The 20,136-nt window shown below is 40.1% G+C and overlaps 1 protein-coding gene across 1 annotated transcript in view; it reads left to right on the top strand.

Annotated features, from left to right (window-relative positions):
* Positions 1-270: 270 nt before the first annotated feature.
* The window catches only part of LOC115128835 (one cut domain family member 2), a 40,364-nt gene continuing 20,498 nt past the window's right edge, over positions 271-20,136 (top strand). The window contains exons 1-2 of the mRNA XM_029658959.2: positions 271-1,578; positions 5,692-5,778. Of these exons, the coding sequence (XP_029514819.1) occupies positions 462-1,578; positions 5,692-5,778 (1,204 nt within the window). The 5' untranslated portion in view covers positions 271-461. The remainder of the gene's footprint in view (positions 1,579-5,691; positions 5,779-20,136) is intronic.

Raw genomic sequence — 20,136 nt, 5'->3', positions numbered from 1 at the left:
GACATTTAGACATTCTGACATTACACTCCAAATGCAAGAGATGCGTCTAAATCTCTACCAACCCTTATATCTGACTGGCACTCTACCCAGTAAACATGGATATGGGAGAGGCAGCCAATGAAATGCCTTTGTTTAAACCAAAGAGCGACTGTGGGTGGTCAGATCAGCCGTCCTTAACAAAGAGCCCTCCCCTGCCAGCGTGTTAGGCTGTCCGTTCAGCAAACCCATCCTGGACAGCTCCAGTGTCCTAAACAGAATACGTAGGAGGAGGAGAGGGCTCGGACATGGATCTAGGAAGACTCAGCACTGGCCCGTCTGATAGAGATCGGTAAAAAAAAAAAAGATTTATATTTAAAATAAAATAAAAACCGAGAGGCCTTGGAGAAAAGAAACCGAAGGAATTAGCAAAACCCATCCCGGCACAAAATATTAAATAGATCAATGGACTGAATGAGGGCTGAATGAAGACTGCCTATAACGCCTATCGATGCCTGTCCAAGGATCTGGATGCCTACGCCATGAACCCAGAGATGACAATGGACAGCATTGGCAATCTGCATGGCGGACTGAGCCATGACCAGGACTTGATGAACAGCCACAGCCCCCATCACAACCGGAACACGGGGGCTTCTTTACGGTTACATCAGGATCTGGCTGCTGCATCGTCGCGGTCCGCCATGGTGTCCAGCATGGCAACGATTCTGGACGGAGCCGGAGAGTACCGACCAGAATTGTCTCTCCCGCTCCATCACGCTATGAGCATGCCGTGTGATACATCCCCACCGGGGATGGGTATGAACGGCACATACACCACGTTGACTCCACTTCAACCTTTACCCCCAATTTCAACCGTTTCGGACAAATTCCACCATCCGCATCACCATCACCATCACCACCAGCGTCTCTCTGGGAACGTAAGCGGGAGTTTCACGCTGATGCGGGATGAGAGGTGTTTACCAGCAATGAACAACCTCTACAGTCCCTATCATAAGGACATGACCGGGATGGGTCAGAGTTTATCCCCCCTGGCCAGCAGCCCTCTTGGCAATGGCTTGGGTTCTCTTCATAATACACAGCAAAACCTCCATAACTATGGCACTCATGGGCACGACAAGATGCTAAGCTCCAACTTCGATGCCCACACTGCCATGCTGTCCAGGGGTGATCAACACCTCTCACGAGGCCTCGGTGGCCCCACGGCAGGTATGATGCCGCATTTGAACGGGATGCACCACAGTGGGCACCCGGGCCACCCTCAATCCCACGGGCCTGTGTTGGCTTCCAACCGGGACAGACCGCCCTCCTCCTCGGGACAACAAGGTAACAACTCTGGGCAGCTTGAAGAGATCAACACCAAAGAAGTGGCACAACGGATCACAGCTGAACTGAAGCGGTATAGCATCCCCCAGGCTATATTCGCTCAGAGGGTGCTGTGTCGCTCGCAAGGCACCCTTTCAGACCTCTTAAGGAACCCCAAACCTTGGAGTAAACTTAAATCTGGAAGGGAGACCTTTCGAAGGATGTGGAAGTGGCTGCAGGAACCCGAGTTTCAGAGGATGTCAGCCCTACGGCTTGCAGGTAAGACAAGGTATCCTCAATAAAACACAACCGTCTCTGCTGCTGTCTGTCTGTCTGTCTGTCTGTCTGCCTCTCTGCTAGTAGTCAGGCTATAGCCCTGCACTAAAATACAGTTCAGTATCTATCTATCTATCTATCTATCTATCTATCTATCTATCTATCTATCTATCTATCTATCTATCTATCTATCTATCTATCTATCTATCTATCTATCTATCTATCTCACTGCTGACAAGCCTAGATTAATGAATTTCGTCCAAATTACAGTAGTAGTATTGTTATCATTGATTCATAATAACAATCGATATCAATGACAAGGTACATTTCTCTGTCTAAAATTATTTCTCTATTTAATAATGAGCTATTTATGTAATATTCTGTGTTTATTGTAGCCTAAACCTTTTGGGGGGAATTCTCTTTTAGTGACGAGCAAGTTCTTCTGATGAAATAGTACTTGTGGTAATATTTTCATTTTTATTTGATATTATTATAAGCATAGATAGATACCACCGCTTTTCAACATGTGCAACGCTGAAAACAGCACCAGTCCCTTAATTTGAAATACCCCTCAAAATTGTATTTTCATGTTTGATTTTATGGGGGAGGCATATTAATTCATTTATTTTAAATTGTATTGTATTTGTTTATTTATTGAATAGACATATTTACACCTGGAGTAAGCAGTTTAAGGAATATTGTGTAAATGTATTGCTTGGACTTTTTCTGTGGGTGTTCGGTCAAGGAGAGGGAGAGAAAGAGAGAGAAAAACGAGACAGGGGACCGTTTCAGACAGAGAATGCCAAAAGGCTGTTGAGTGTGAGGAGCTTTTTTCCAATCAAAGCCAGAGAATGCGTTGAAAACAGGCCAAATATATCTAAGGCTGGTCTATAGTAAGGCTGGTGCCCCCTCTAGCGAGAACGCGTAGAACGACTAGACCGGCTTTCTTTTGTTCGGGCAATGCGAAAAAATGAACCGTTGGTTTCCTTTCAGAAATGATTGTGGATTGTTTTTACTAAGGTTTCTCGTTTTATTTTAGTTCACTATTCTCACCATCCTCAAAAAAATATTGTTTAAATATGTAGTAGACTATATTGACGCAAACGAACATTTGCTATTATTTCAGTAAATGCTATTTATTTATTCTTCACTGATTAATAACTTGATATAGCTACGTAATCCTAAATGTAAACTATTACAGGCGTATAGGCGGTATATTGATGTTTACAAGTATAGTGTGGAAAGTTGACTGTTTTGACTAAAACCGAAGGGGATACTGCCTAATTGAGATGAGATTTAGAGAGGAAGGTAGACCAGCGGCGAATAGTGGATCAATATTTCAAAATTGTGCGCATTTTCTAACAAGGCATTATCAAAAAAAATCCAGCCTGCTATACTGTAAGTCCCAAACAACTACAACATTAGATTTCATTTATATATAAATGGTTAATGTATTGGCGATAATGACATTTGACGAGGCTATAATGCAGTAACTGAGCACATTTGAGTAATTTAACAGATGCTCTTATCCAGAGCGAATTACACTCCTGAGTATATTTATTTTCATTCGTGCTTGTCCCCGATGGGAATCGAACCCAAAAGCCTGGCGTCCTAAAAGCCATGCTCTACCAACTGAGCCACACGGGAAAACATACTGTGTAAATGGAAAGATATTAGGTTGCTCCACATGCTCTCATATATATATATATATGTGTGTGTGTGTCCCTTCTATGATCAGTAAATTGCCTGGACCGGAATCCGGTGAATATTGAATCAGGCCGTTTTAAAACAAATATATATATTCATATTAGTTATGGAACGATTGTAAAATAATTGGCACCATTAAATTATCACCAAATATAGCCTATCACTTGGTAGCCTATTTGACAGAGGAAATGCCTTCCCTTCTTCCCCGCAGCAGAATACTATAGTTTACAGATGGCCGTAACTCTGCGGCCATGCAGCTCGGGGCTTTGGGGGAAGGTATTATGTGATCGGCTCGCGAGGCAGCAGCCAGGGAATTGAATAGAAGAACAGAAGCTGCAGCGCACGGGGCTCAATGAATTATTGATAGAAATCTCTGCGTGACCAACAGCTTGAGCACAAAAAACGTCAGCTTGTCGCGGGGTTAACCAGCCAGGCGAAATGTGGAGACAGGGCGCCCAGGCTTTTGTTCGTTGTTCGTTGTGCTGCAGGTGTAATGACGTAAATAAATATCACTGATTGAAAATGCTGAAGCATAGAATTATGTGAAAGATGTGGTTGTAAATACAATTGGAAATGCGGCATGTTTTTACTGTCCAATGAATCACCTTATATAAAATACATGTATATAGTATGCTTACAGGCGTATTAATAGGGATGTAACCATTAACAACCATTACAGTAGCTGTTGGTCGTATACTAATTATTTGATACAACAGTTTCTACTGGAGGAAATAGAACATCTCCAGGTGTCCTTTTCACTGCCGGGTCTCAGCACAGGGAAAATGGACCCTTCGCCAATTTATTAGTCTGGTCAAATCAAACGTGACACTTGACTCAAGCTTATTCCGCGCGCACTCACATTGCCGCATGCAATCAGGCTGTCCTGGTCCTGCCTGACACCTTGAGGTGCCTGCCACGGACCCGACAACATTCCCTGTTACAGTTAGCCTAGCCTACATCATTGACATGCAACTCACAAGTCCAGCTGAACTAACTTGACCAAATAAATAATCACACGGGATAGTCGTCATGATTGAATTATGGACGGTTGAGATCGACCATGTGGACCTTATAGCCTCCTTAAGAATGAAGGAACGAGTGGATATATATAGGCACAATAAACAAATGAATAGGCCTATAGAGACATAAGAAAACCAACGTTTTATAATAATGCACCACTAGACTATCGAACATTTCCTTGTTTATATTTATGTATACTCTAGGCTATAAGGCTTTTATTTAGGTGTTTAAATAAAATGTCAGATTTATTGAGATTTAGTGAACATTAGCTATGTCATAAGCCTAGAACAATTCTTACAATAGAAACATGGTCAGTAGGTTAATATCTTACCAAATGTCGTGAAAACATCAAAAGCGCCAGTAGACCACGTTTCATAATGTTTCACAATATTCCTCTGGCATCATTGTGAAATTAGACACAAACTAAAAATAGTTATTCAAAATCACATGTAACATTAAATTACATAATTTTAATTCAGTAAAGATGTAACTATGTTAATGTTATATATATATATATATATATGGACACAGAAAAACAAATGGAAACATGATTAACGAACAGAAACACAAGACCAAGCTCAGAATTAAGACAACACACATTCTTGTTTACTGTCACTCCTGTCTTTCAGTTAAGACATGCGGTTATGTCACTTTTTCAAACAAATCTGTTAGGCAGTGGATCAATGGCGATAATCCCCACAAGATTAAAAGGGCATTAATGCTGACAACAATAACATAAACGTGTAGACCCAGATCGCATTGATCTACAGAACCTGATCCGAAGCCGTTCCAGTAATGCTGACGAATCAGGCGGAGTGATACCCTCTTCCCATCACTGGGGCGATCTCTGCAGCGTCTCCTCTCCTAACACCCACATCAACCTATCCTCAGACCGAAGAATGTCTTGTTGGATTGACAGTGCACTTTGAGAAAGACTGAATTTAATCGTGTGTGTAAAGAGTATTATTGCAGCCTAAAATAACATGTTTTAAATGTGAATTGTGATGACAGTGTGTGTGGGGGGTTCCAACTCGGGCCTGTTAGTTAGGCTCGATGTTGGCATATATTCGTATAAAGTGCTCTCATCCAGAAATGGGGACATTATTAATCAATTAATATTCAACATGTTCTCCTGTTTTATTGATTTTTGATATTTTAAAATCTACATTGAAGAGTGAAGTACACTATATATATATAGATATATATATATGTGTGTGTGTGTCGTTTCTATCTCATGTACACTGAAGCGGGAAGTCCTTAATAATGACATTACAAATGCAGAGTAATAATAAATTAGTGTGTATTTATTCCTAATGTTGTAGTCGGCTAAACAAACAGCGGCCAGAGAACAGATCACCACACCAAGCCTTTTCCCTGTGTCCCTTACAGGTACCAGTAGAGAGCACGCCATGATTGGGTCAAATGGGATGCATTGTCAGACACTGACAACATTGTGCACAGGGACTCAAAACTATGGTATGTCAAAAAAACAATAAAGTAAATATGTAGTAATGCTCAACAGATACACATATACCTAGTATTATAGTATTATATACCTAGTATTATATACCTAGTATTATTATATACCTAGTATTATATACCTAGTATTATATACCTAGTATTATATACCTAGTATTATTATATACCTAGTATTATATACCTAGTATTATATACCTAGTATTATTATATACCTAGTATTATATACCTAGTATTATTATATACCTAGTATTATATACCTAGTATTATATACCTAGTATTATATACGTAGTATTATATACCTACTATTATATACCTACTATTATATACCTACTATTATATACCTAGTATTATATACCTAGTATTATATACCTAGTATTATATACCTAATGTTATATACCTAGTATTATATACCTAGTATTATATACCTAGTATTATATACCTAGTGTTATATACCTAGTATTATATACCTAGTATTATATACCTAGTATTATATACCTAATGTTATATACCTAGTATTATGTACCTAGTATTATATACCTAGTGTTATATACCTAGTATTATGTGTAGTTAGTAGATGTGTGTTTAGTATGAAATCCCACTTGAATTGATTGACTAGGATTATTGGATTCATTTCATAAAGAATATATCCGGTATTTAAATAAATGTTATGTTGTATTGGAAAAATCCAATTGTGGATAATAATCTTTAATCTGTGGTTTAAGGCCATTTTAAGGTAAACTAGACCTACTTATGATGAAAACACAACCATTATTAACCCAGACATTTATCAGATTAAAAATGATGAGAGGGTTGTTTAGAAAAAGTAAAGATTTATTTTTATATATATATATTTTTGTCAGTAGGTAACGTGTGCATGGGTTCTTTGACAGTGCTAAATTATCCAATGAGTTGATGAGTTCACATTGCTTTTGACATTAGCCAATTTGATAAACTACAATATAAAGATTAGTTTTTACTGAGCAACATGTGTTCTCTCTATCACAGTGTGTTTTCCAACCCCAGTCTAAGATAACAGAAGGCTGAGTAGCAGTATTTCTCCTCTCCAGTTAAAGCAGTAGTTATTAGATAATCTGCTAGCCTGGTCTGACTGGCCACACAGTCCAACAGTGACCCTCTGTACCGCCTTGTCATCTTCCTGCTGTCAACACACAGCTTGTGTAAAAAGGGCAAAGTTGATCCCCCCCACCCCACCCCTGCTCTCTTCTAAAACCAAAAGTACACTGACTCACTCACTCTTGGTCACATGCAACCCTTGTCTGTCTATAGACAAAACCACTGAACCAAAACCATGCTTGGATATGTGAATTATGTAGTCATCAAACAAATGATGCTTTTCAGAATCTTACTTGGCTTTGTGATTTTTTTAAAATATTAGGATATATTTGTCGGTCATATTCGACTTTGAAGCAACCGAAATGCTGGACACTTATATGTGGTCGATGCAGGTCTTTAATGTGTCAGAAGTATCAGTTATTTCTGTATTATAAGGAGTAATATACATAGTATTTTAGGCAGTATTATAAGGAGTATTATAATTGGTATTACATGGAGTACTATAATTAGCATTATAAGTAGTAATATAATGAGTATTATACAGAGTATTATGAGGAGTATTAGGAGCATTATTTTAAGTATTATAATAAGTAATATTATGAGGAGTGTTATAAGGGGTGTTATAATTAGTATTATAAGGAGTGTTATAAGGGGTGTTATAATTAGTATTATAAGGAGTGTTATAAGGAGTGTTATAAGGGGTGTTATAATTAGTATTATGAGGAGTGTTATAAGGAGTGTTATAATTAGTATTATGAGGAGTGTTATAAGGAGTGTTATAAGGAGTATTATAAGGAGTGTTATAATTAGTATTATGAGGAGTGTTATAAGGGGTGTTATAAGGAGTGTTATAAGGGGTGTTATAATTAGTATTATGAGGGGTGTTATAATTAGTATTATGAGGAGTGTTATAAGGGGTGTTATAAGGGGTGTTATAATTAGTATTATAAGGGGTGTTATAATTAGTATTATGAGGAGTGTTATAATTAGTATTATGAGGAGTGTTATAAGGGGTGTTATAATTAGTATTATAAGGGGTGTTATAATTAGTATTATAAGGGGTGTTATAATTAGTATTATGAGGAGTGTTATAAGGAGTGTTATAAGGAGTGTTATAATTAGTATTATGAGGAGTGTTATAAGGGGTGTTATAAGGAGTGTTATAAGGGGTGTTATAATTAGTATTATAAGGGGTGTTATAATTAGTATTATGAGGAGTGTTATAATTAGTATTATGAGGAGTGTTATAAGGGGTGTTATAAGGAGTGTTATAAGGAGTGTTATAAGGAGTGTTATAAGGGGTGTTATAATTAGTATTATAAGGGGTGTTATAATTAGTATTATGAGGAGTGTTATAAGGAGTGTTATAAGGAGTGTTATAATTAGTATTATGAGGAGTGTTATAAGGAGTGTTATAAGGAGTGTTATAATTAGTATTATGAGGAGTGTTATAAGGGGTGTTATAAGGAGTGTTATAAGGAGTGTTATAAGGGGTGTTATAATTAGTATTATAAGGGGTGTTATAATTAGTATTATGAGGAGTGTTATAATTAGTATTATGAGGAGTGTTATAAGGAGTGTTATAAGGAGTGTTATAATTAGTATTATGAGGAGTGTTATAAGGAGTGTTATAAGGAGTGTTATAATTAGTATTATGAGGAGTGTTATAAGGAGTGTTATAAGGAGTGTTATAAGTAGTGTTATAAGGAGTGTTATAATTAGTATTATGAGGGGTGTTATAAGGAGTGTTATAAGGAGTGTTATAAGGGGTGTTATAATTAGTATTATGAGGAGTGTTATAATTAGTATTATGAGGAGTGTTATAATTAGTATTATGAGGAGTGTTATAAGGGGTGTTATAATTAGTATTATGAGGAGTGTTATAAGGAGTGTTATAAGGAGTGTTATAAGGGGTGTTATAATTAGTATTATGAGGAGTGTTATAAGGAGTGTTATAAGGAGTGTTATAAGGAGTGTTATAAGGGGTGTTATAATTAGTATTATAAGGAGTGTTATAAGGGGTGTTATAATTAGTATTATGAGGAGTGTTATAAGGGGTGTTATAATTAGTATTATGAGGAGTGTTGTAATTAGTATTATGAGGAGTGTTGTAATTAGTATTATGAGGAGTGTTATAAGGAGTGTTATAAGGAGTGTTATAAGGAGTGTTATAAGGAGTGTTATAAGGGGTGTTATAATTAGTATTATGAGGAGTGTTATAAGGAGTGTTATAAGGAGTGTTATAATTAGTATTATGAGGAGTGTTATAAGGAGTGTTATAATTAGTATTATAAGGAGTGTTATAATTAGTATTATGAGGAGTGTTATAAGGGGTGTTATAATTAGTATTATAAGGAGTGTTATAATTAGTATTATAAGGAGTGTTATAATTAGTATTATGAGGAGTGTTATAATTAGTATTATGAGGAGTGTTATAAGGAGTGTTATAATTAGTATTATGAGGAGTGTTATAAGGGGTGTTATAATTAGTATTATAAGGAGTGTTATAATTAGTATTATAAGGAGTGTTATAATTAGTATTATGAGGAGTGTTATAAGGAGTGTTATAATTAGTATTATGAGGAGTGTTATAATTAGTATTATGAGGAGTGTTATAAGGGGTGTTATAATTAGTATTATGAGGAGTGTTATAAGGGGTGTTATAATTAGTATTATGAGGAGTGTTATAATTAGTATTATGAGGAGTGTTATAAGGGGTGTTATAATTAGTATTATGAGGAGTGTTATAATTAGTATTATGAGGAGTGTTATAATTAGTATTATGAGGAGTGTTATAAGGAGTGTTATAATTAGTATTATGAGGAGTGTTATAATTAGTATTATGAGGAGTGTTATAATTAGTATTATGAGGAGTGTTATAATTAGTATTATGAGGAGTGTTGTAATTAGTATTATGAGGAGTGTTATAAGGAGTGTTATAATTAGTATTATGAGGAGTGTTATAAGGAGTGTTATAATTAGTATTATGAGGAGTGTTATAATTAGTATTATGAGGAGTGTTATAATTAGTATTATGAGGAGTGTTATAAGGAGTGTTATAATTAGTATTATGAGGAGTATTATAATTAGTATTATGAGGGGTGTTATAAGGAGTGTTATAAGGAGTGTTATAATGAGTGTTATAATTAGTATTATGAGGAGTGTTATAAGGAGTGTTATAATGAGTGTTATAATTAGTATTATGAGGAGTGTTATAAGGAGTGTTATAAGGAGTGTTATAATTAGTATTATGAGGAGTGTTATAAGGAGTGTTATAATTAGTATTATGAGGAGTGTTATAATTAGTATTATGAGGAGTGTTGTAATTAGTATTATGAGGAGTGTTATAAGGAGTGTTATAATTAGTATTATGAGGAGTGTTATAATTAGTATTATGAGGAGTGTTATAAGGAGTGTTATAATGAGTGTTATAATTAGTATTATGAGGAGTGTTATAAGGAGTGTTATAATTAGTATTATGAGGAGTGTTATAAGGAGTGTTATAAGGAGTGTTATAATTAGTATTATGAGGAGTGTTATAAGGAGTGTTATAATTAGTATTATGAGGAGTGTTATAATTAGTATTATGAGGAGTGTTATAAGGGGTGTTATAAGGAGTGTTATAAGGGGTGTTATAATTAGTATTATGAGGAGTGTTATAATTAGTATTATGAGGAGTGTTGTAATTAGTATTATGAGGAGTGTTATAAGGAGTGTTATAATTAGTATTATGAGGAGTGTTATAAGGAGTGTTATAATTAGTATTATGAGGAGTGTTATAAGGAGTGTTATAATTAGTATTATGAGGAGTGTTATAATTAGTATTATGAGGAGTATTTGTCATAGAAAAGCACAAAACACTGCAAACTGAGTTTATCCTGATGTGTGTGTGTGTGTGTGTGTGGTGTGTGTGTGTGTGTGTGTGTATGTGATGTGTGTGCGTGCGTGTTTGGTGTGTGTGTGTGTGTGTATGTGAGGTGTGTGCGTGCGTGTGTGCGTGTTTGGTGTGTATGTGATGTGTGTGCGTGCGTGTTTGGTGTGTGTGTGTGTGCGTGCGTGTGTGCGTGTTTGGTGTGTGTGTGTGTGTGTATGTGATGTGTGTGCGTGCGTGCGTGTGTGCGTGTTTGGTGTGTGTGTGTGTGTATGTGATGTGTGTGCGTGCTTGCGTACGTGTGTGTGTGTGCGCGTGTGCAAAAACCCTGACGGTAGATAAATGGAACAGGATTTTATTCCCCCAAATCCCTCTGAGACTATTTCCTTATCAGTACAGTGACATCACTAAAAGTCAATGAGAGGGAGCTGTGATTGGTTGTTTCACAGAGCTAATAAATAAGTCTGGTTACGAACCTTTGGACTGTTGGCTGTGTGGACACTGTGATTCCTTGATAGGCTGCCGGGCTCCAACCATCATCCTGTTGATTAGAGAAAGAGGGAGACACTGTGTGTGTATTTGTGTGTGTGTGTGTGTGTGTGTGTGTGTGTGTGTGTGTGTGTGTGTGTGTGTGTGCCTGCGTGCTTGCGTGTGAGGTAAACAACCTCACTATCCATCCTCAGTCTTTGATATGGTTGAATGCAGTGAAATGATGTCAGTTAGACTCTCAATGCAAATGTAAAAACTGAGTAGGAACTGTCTGCCTGTCTGTTGTTAGCAGGAAGTGTCTGCCTGTCTGTTGTTAGCAGGAAGTGTCTGTCTGTCTGTTGTTAGCAGGAAGTGTCTGCCTGTCTGTTAGCAGGAAGGGTCTACCTGTCTGTTGTTAGCAGGAAGTGTCTGCCTGACTGTTAGCAGGAAGTGTCTGCCTGACTGTTGTTAGCAGGAAGTGTCTGCCTGTCTGTTGTTAGCAGGAAGTGTCTGCCTGACTGTTAGCAGGAAGTGTCTGCCTGTCTGTTGTTAGCAGGAAGTGTCTGCCTGACTGTTAGCAGGAAGTGTCTGCCTGACTGTTGTTAGCAGGAAGTGTCTGCCTGTCTGTTGTTAGCAGGAAGTGTCTGCCTGTCTGTTGTTAGCAGGAAGTGTCTGCCTGACTGTTAGCAGGAAGTGTCTGCCTGTCTGTTGTTAGCAGGAAGTGTCTGCCTGTCTGTTGTTAGCAGGAAGTGTCTGCCTGACTGTTAGCAGGAAGTGTCTGCCTGTCTGTTGTTAGCAGGAAGTGTCTGCCTGTCTGTTGTTAGCAGGAAGTGTCTGCCTGTCTGTTGTTAGCAGGAAGTGTCTGCCTGTCTGTTTGCAGGAAGTGTCTGCCTGTCTGTTGTTAGCAGGCAGTGTCTGCCTGTCTGTTGTTAGCAGGAACTGTCTGCCTGTCTGTTGTTAGCAGGAAGTGTCTGCCTAACTGTTGTTAGCAGGAAGTGTCTGCCTGTCTGTTAGCAGGAAGTGTCTGCCTGTCTGTTAGCAGGAAGTGTCTGCCTGTCTGTTGTTAGCAGGAAGTGTCTGCCTGTCTGTTAGCAGGAAGTGTCTGCCTGTCTTTTTGCAGGAACTGTCTGCCTGTCTGTTGTTAGCAGGAAGTGTCTGCCTGTCTGTTGTTAGCAGGAAGTGTCTGCCTGTCTTTTGTTAGCAGGAAGTGTCTGCCTGTCTGTTGTTAGCAGGAAGTGTCTGCCTAACTGTTGTTAGCAGGAAGTGTCTGCCTGACTGTTAGCAGGAAGTGTCTGCCTGTCTGTTGTTAGCAGGCAGTGTCTGCCTGTCTATTGTTAGCAGGAAGTGTCTGCCTGTCTGTTAGCAGGGACTGTCTGCCTGTCTGTTGTTAGCAGGAAGTGTCTGCCTGTCTTTTGTTAGCAGGAAGTGTCTGCCTGTCTGTTGTTAGCAGGAAGTGTCTGCCTGTCTGTTGTTAGCAGGAAGTGTCTGCCTGTCTGTTAGCAGGAAGTGTCTGCCTGTCTTTTTGCAGGAACTGTCTGCCTGTCTGTTGTTAGCAGGAAGTGTCTGCCTGTCTGTTAGCAGGAAGTGTCTGCCTGTCTGTTGTTAGCAGGAAGTGTCTGCCTGTCTGTTGTTAGCAGGAAGTGTCTGCCTGTCTTTTGTTAGCAGGAAGTGTCTGCCTGTATTTTGTTAGCAGGAAGTGTCTGCCTGTCTGTTGTTAGCAGGAAGTGTCTGCCTGTCTTTTGTTAGCAGGAAGTGCCTGCCTGTCTGTTGTTAGCAGGAAGTGTCTGCCTGTCTGTTAGCAGGAAGTGTCTGCCTGTCTGTTGTTAGCAGGAAGTGTCTACCTGACTGTTAGCAGGAACTGTCTGCCTGTCTGTTGTTAGCAGGAAGTGTCTGCCTAACTGTTGTTAGCAGGAAGTGTCTGCCTGACTGTTAGCAGGAAGTGTCTGCCTGTCTGTTGTTAGCAGGCAGTGTCTGCCTGTCTGTTGTTAGCAGGAAGTGTCTGCCTGTCTGTTAGCAGGGACTGTCTGCCTGTCTGTTATTAGCAGGAAGTGTCTGCCTGTCTTTTGTTAGCAGGAAGTGTCTGCCTGTCTGTTGTTAGCAGGAAGTGTCTGCCTGTCTGTTATTAGCAGGCAGTGTCTTCCTGTCTGTTGTTAGCAGGAAGTGTTGGTCAGTCAATCTCATCCAAGAGCTAAGAGCTACAGTACATTAAGGACATCTGCTAGCTAGCTAGGCTGGAGAGCTAAGAGCTACAGTACATTAAGGACATCTGCTAGCTAGCTAGGCTGGAGAGCTAAGAGCTACAGTACATTAAGGACATCTGCTAGCTAGCTAGGCTGGAGAGCTAAGAGCTACAGTACATTAAGGACATCTGCTAGCTAGCTAGGCTGGAGAGCTAAGAGCTACAGTACATTAAGGACATCTGCTAGCTAGCTAGGCTGGAGAGCTAAGAGCAGCAACATTATGCACTGACTGTGTTATTGGCATTCAGTACAGAGTACAGCAATGTAGAACTATTTCTCTGAAGGAATGTGTAAAACTACATATATTTGTATTTATTATGGATCCCCATTAGCTGTTGCCAAAGCAGCAGCTACTCTTCATGAGGTCCAGCAAAATTAATGAATTTTATACCATTTTAAAACATTACAATACATTCACAGGTTCTACAACACACTGTGTGCCCTCGGGCACCTACTTCACCACTGCCACATATCTACAGTACTAAATCCATGTGTATGTATAGTGCGTATGCTATCGTATGTGTGTGTGTGTGTGTGTGTGTGTGTGTGTGTGTGTGTGTGTGTGTGTGTGTGTGTGTGTGTGTCTTTGCCAATGTTTGTGTTGCTTCACAGTCCCCGCTGTTCCATAAGGTGTTTTTTAATCTGTTTTTTAAATCAAATTTTTACTGCTGCATCAGTTACTTGATGTGGAATAGAGTTCCATGTTGTCATGGCTCTATGTAGTACTGTGGAATAGAGTTCCATGTTGTCATGGCTCTATGTAGTACTGTGGAATAGAGTTCCATGTTGTCATGGCTCTATGTGGAACTGTGGAATAGAGTTCCATGTAGTCATGGCTCTATGTAGTACTGTGGAATAGAGTTCCATGTTGTCATGGCTCTATGTAGTACTTTGGAATAGAGTTCCATGTTGTCATGGCTCTATGTAGTACTGTGGAATAGAGTTCCATGTTGTCATGGCTCTATGTAGTACTGTGGAATAGAGTTCCATGTAGTCATGGCTCTATGTAGTACTGTGGAATAGAGTTCCATGTAGTCATGGCTCTATGTAGTACTGTGGAATAGAGTTCCATGTTGTCATGGCTCTATGTAGTACTGTGGAATAGAGTTCCATGTTGTCATGGCTCTATGTAGTACTGTGGAATAGAGTTCCATGTTGTCATGGCTCTATGTAGTACTGTGGAATAGAGTTCCATGTTGTCATGGCTCTATGTAGTACTGTGGAATAGAGTTCCATGTTGTCACGGCTCTATGTAGTACTGTGTGCCTCCCATAGTCTGTTCTGGACTTGGGGCCTGTGAAGAGACCTCTTGTGGCATGTCTTGTGGGGTATGCATGGGTGTCTGAGCTGTGTGCCAGTAGTTCAAACAGACAGCTCAGTGCATTCAACTTGTCAATACCTCTCATAAATAAAAGTAGTGATGAAGTGATGAAGTCAATCTCTCCTCCACTTTCAGCCAGGAGAGGTTGACATGCATATTATTAATTTTAGCTCTCTGTGTACATCCAAGGGCCAGCCGTGCTGCCCTGTTCTGAGCCAATTGCAATTTTTCGAAGTCCTTTTTTGTGGCACCTGACCACACGACTGGACAGTAGTCAAGGTGCGACAAAACTAGGGCCTGTAGGAGCTGCCTTGTTGATAGTGTTGTTAAGAAGGCAGAGCAGCGCTTTATTATAGACAGACTTCTCCCCATCTTAGCTACTACTGCATCAATATGTTTTGACCATGACAGTTTACAATCTAGTGTTACTCCAAGCTGTTTAGTCATCTCAACTTGCTCAATTTCCACATAATTTAGTTGAGGTTTAGGGTTTAGTGAATGTTTTGTTCCATATACAATACTTTTAGTTTTAGAAATATGTAGGGCTAACTTATTCCTTGCCACCAACTCTGACACTAACTGCAGCTCTTTGTTGAGTGTTGCAGTCATTTCAGTCGCTGTAGTAGCTGATGTGTAATAGTGTTGAGTCATCCGCATACATAGACACTCAGGCTTTACTCAAAATCAGTGGCATGTCGTTAGTAAAAGTTGAAAAAAGCCAGGGGCCTAAACAGCTGCCCTGGGGAATTCCTGATTCTAACTGGATTATATTTGATAGGCTTCCATTAAAGAACACCCTCTGTGTTCTGTTAGACAAGTAACTCTTTATCCACATTATAGCAGGGGGTGTAAAGCCATAACGCGTATGTTTTTCCAGAAACAGACTATGATCGATAATGTCAAAAGCTGCACTGAAGTCTAACAAGACATCCCCCGCAGTCATTTGATCATCGATTTCTCCTCAGCCAATCATCAGTCATTTTTATAAGTGCTATGCTTGTTGACTATTCTTTCACTCAAATATATTTCTGGAATTTACAATACAGTAAACAGCCTTTAAGCGATATACAGTATACAGATGTTTTGAAATCAGAGGCGTGGCAAGCCAGTGGCTTTTAGAGACATATTTTATGCCTCCTCTGGAATTTACAGAAACGGCCTTTTAAGGAATATAAAGTGATGCTTTGAAATCAGAGAGAAAAAGCCAGAAGTTTTTTTTTTTTAGATAAGCTATGTATGGTCTTCTTAAAGCTTTCCTGATGCTTGTATAAAAGCTGATAAACGTGACCCTGCTGTGTTGTGTAACTACGCCTGGTCGGTTTTGTGTCTCTCTGTGTGTCCGTGTGTCTGTGAACAAGAGCAGACATCATTACTGCTTATGTTTCGTGGTAGAATATTGATCTATCTCCAGGACACCCTCCATCCTCCCATGTCACTACTCTAGCCATCCTCTCCTTTATGAACTTATTGATTGCGTCCTCTAATGGCACCCTATTCCCTATTTAGTACACTTATTTTGACCAGGGCCAATAGGGCTTAGGGGCTTTGGTCAAAATTAGTGCACCGTATAAGACCTAGGTAAAAGGGTGCCACTTGGGAAGCAACCATACAGCTGATCTCAGGCCTATTAGCTGACTTTACATGGCTGAATCTTAACTGGAATGTAATGTGAAGTAACTCTGACTCGCTGTACCGATATCATGTTTTTATTGTTCTGTTCATCTTACTGTATATAGTTTTAATGGTCCATGTTGAATCTAAGCATCATGTTAATTTGGGAGTCATTCTGAAAATACAGTGTCTTGTTGATGGTCTGAGAACAATAGAGGGATTCTCTCTCTTGTAGCTTGGTAGTAAGATAGACCTTATGAAAGGATAGCATGTCAATTCAAATCAATTTATATAGCCCTTCGTACATCAGCTGATATCTCAAAGTGCTGTACAGAAACCCAGCCTAAAACCTAAAACCTAAAAAATAAAACTCCCTAGAAAAGCCAAAACCTAGGAAGAAACCTAGAGAGGAACCAGGCTATGAGGGGTGGCCAGTCCTCTTCTGGCTGTGCCGGGTGGAGATTATAACAGAACATGGCCAAGACGTTCAAATGTTCATAAATGACCAGCATGGTCGAATAATAATAATCACAGTAGTTGTCGAGGGTGCAGCAAGTCAGCACCTCAGGAGTAAATGTCAGTTGGCTTTTCATAGCCGTTCATTAAGAGTATCTCTACCACTCCTGCTGTGTCTAGAGAGTTGAAAACAGCAGGCCTGGGACAGGTAGCACGTCCGGTGAACAGGTCAGGATTCCATAGCCGCAGGCAGAACAGTTGAAACTGGAGCAGCAGCACGGCCAGGTGGACTGGGGACAGCAAGGAGTCATCATGCCAGGTAGTCCTGAGGCATGGTCCTAGGGCTCAAGTCCTCCGAGAGAGAGAAAGAAAGAGAGAAAGTGAGAATTAGAGAGAGCATACTTAAATTCACACAGGACACCGGATAAGACAGGAGAAGTACTCCAGATATAACAAACTGACCCTAGCCCCCTGACACAAACTACTGCAGCATAAATACTGGAGGCTGAGACAGGAGGGGTCAGGAGACACTATGGCCCCATCCGATGATACCCCTGGACAGGGCCAAACAGGAAGGATATAACCCCACCCACTTTGCCAAAGCACAGCCCCCACAACACTAGAGGGATATCTTCAACCACCAACTTACCATCCTGAGACAAGGCCGAGTATAGCCCACAAAGATCTCCGCCACGGCACAACCCAAGGGGGGGGCGCCAACCCAGACAGGAAGATCACGTCAGTGACTCAACCCACTCAAGTGACGCACCCCTCCTAGGGGCGGCATGAAAGTGCACCAATAAGCCAGTGACTCAGCCCCTGTAATAGGGTTAGAGGCAGAGAATCCCAGTGTAGGGAGGGGAACCGGCCAGGCAGAGACAGCAAGGTTGGTTCGTTGCTTCAGAGCCTTTCCGTTCACCTTCACACTCCTGGGCCAGACTACACTCAATCATATGACCCACTGAAGAGATGAGTCTTCAGTAAATACTTAAAGGTTGAGACCGAGTCTGCGTCTCTCACATGGGTAGGCAGAACATTCCATAAAAATGGAGCTCTATAGGAGAAAGCCCTGCCTCCAACTGTTTGCTTAGAAATTCTAGGTACAATTAGGAGGCCTGCGTCTTGTGACCGTAGCGTACGTGTAGGTATGTACGGCAGGACCAAATCAGAGAGATAGGTAGGAGCAAGCCCATGTAATGCTTTGTAGGTTAGCAGTAAAACCTTGAAATCAGCCCTTGCATTAACAGGAAGCCAGTGTAGGGAGGCTAGCACTGGAGTAATATGATCAGATTTTGGGGGTTCTCGTCAGGATTCTAGCAGCCGTATTTAGCACTAACTGAAGTTTATTTAGTGCTTTATCCGGGTAGCCGGAAAGTAGAGCATTGCAGTAGTCTAACCTAGAAGTGACAAAAGCATGGATACATTTTTCTGCATCATTTTTGGACAGAAAGTTTCTGATTTTTGCAATGTTACGTAGATGGAAAAAAGCTGTCCTTGAAACAGTCTTGATATGTTCGTCAAAAGAGAGATCAGGGTCCAGAGTAATGCCGAGGTCCTTCACAGTTTTATTTGAGACGACTGTACAACCATCAAGATTAATTGTCAGATTAAGACCTCATATAATCACTTTGCTGACCAGGGCAATGTTAATGCTGGGGAAAAATTCAACCATTTAATGTGGTGAGCCAAACAAACAGTCCTTTCTGTTCTCGTTTATACATAAACACTCTTACTTGGCATATAATAATATGTAGAGTCAGGCTCTAAAACATGTGGTTTCCACTACAGTATGTAATGTCAGGCTCTAAGACATGTGGTTTACACTACAGTATGTAATGTCAGGCTCTAAGACATGTGGTTTACACTACAATATGTAGATTCAGGCACTAAAACATGTGGTTTACACTACAGTATGTAGAGTCAGGCTCTAAAACATGTGGTTTACACTACAGTATGTAGAGTCAGGCTCTAAAACATGTGGTTTCCACTACAGTATGTAATGTCAGGCTCTAAAACATGTGGTTTCCACTACAGTATGTAGTCAGGCTCTAAAACATGTGGTTTCCACTACAGTATGTAGTCAGGCTCTAAAACATGTGGTTTCCACTACAGTATGTAGTCAGGCTCTAAAACATGTGGTTTACACTACAGTATGTAATGTCAGGCTCTAAAACATGTGGTTTACACTACAGTATGTAGAGTCAGGCTCTAAAACATGTGGTTTACACTACAGTATGTAGAGTCAGGCTCTAAAACATGTGGTTTACACTACAGTATGTAGAGTCAGGCTCTAAAACATGTGGTTTACACTACAGTATGTAGAGTCAGGCTCTAAAACATGTGGTTTACACTACAGTATGTAGAGTCAGGCTCTAAAACATGTGGTTTACACTACAGTGTGTAATGTAGTAAACATACATAATATACAGTAAAGTATGTCATGTCAGGCTCTAAAACATGTTCGGACGAGACCAAAAATCAATGTCCGTGGACGTGGAAATCAAGGGTGGTTCGGACCAGACCAAAAATAGACGTCCAAAAGGCGTAGGCGTCGGTCCGTGCTTAATGAGGTGTAGCCTACAGTGTTGCCTAACTTTTCATTGTATGAATGCCTGTCTACGTGGTGGGCCTCGTATTTGTAAAACAGGCCGTTGTATTGACTTTATCAGTCCTGATTCCCGTGACTAATCATTTTGTCTATTTAAGCTCTGAATACCAGCTAACCAACTTTATCAGGAGGTATCGTGACTCTATTTGTAATGTGTTTTACACAGCGGGAAATGTAGAAGTATTTATTTTTTGTTGCTATGATCATTTACATTACATTTACATTTACATTTAAGTCATTTAGCAGACGCTCTTATCCAGAGCGACTTACAAATTGGTGCATTCACCTTATGACATCCAGTGGAGCAGCCACTTTACAATAGTGCATCTAAATCTTTTAAGGGGGTGAGAAGGATTACTTTATCCTATCCTAGGTATTCCTTAAAGAGGTGGGGTTTCAGGTGTCTCCGGAAGGTGGTGATTGACTCCGCTGTCCTGGCGTCGTGAGGGGAGTTTGTTCCACCTTTGGGGGCCAGAGCAGCGAACAGTTTTGACTGGGCTGAGCGGGAACTGTACTTCCTCAGTGGTAGGGAGGCGAGCAGGCCAGAGGTGGATGAACGCAGTGCCCTTGTTTGGGTGTAGGGCCTGATCAGAGCCTGGAGGTACTGAGGTGCCGTTCCCCTCACAGCTCCGTAGGCAAGCACCATGGTCTTGTAGCGGATGCGAGCTTCAACTGGAAGCCAGTGGAGAGAGCGGAGGAGCGGGGT

This window comes from Oncorhynchus nerka, linkage group LG4 (genome assembly GCF_034236695.1).
Source record: "Oncorhynchus nerka isolate Pitt River linkage group LG4, Oner_Uvic_2.0, whole genome shotgun sequence".
Lineage (NCBI taxonomy): Eukaryota > Metazoa > Chordata > Actinopteri > Salmoniformes > Salmonidae > Oncorhynchus > Oncorhynchus nerka.
Note: the sequence above shows the minus strand (reverse complement) of the source record. Positions and strands in the feature narration are given on the sequence as shown.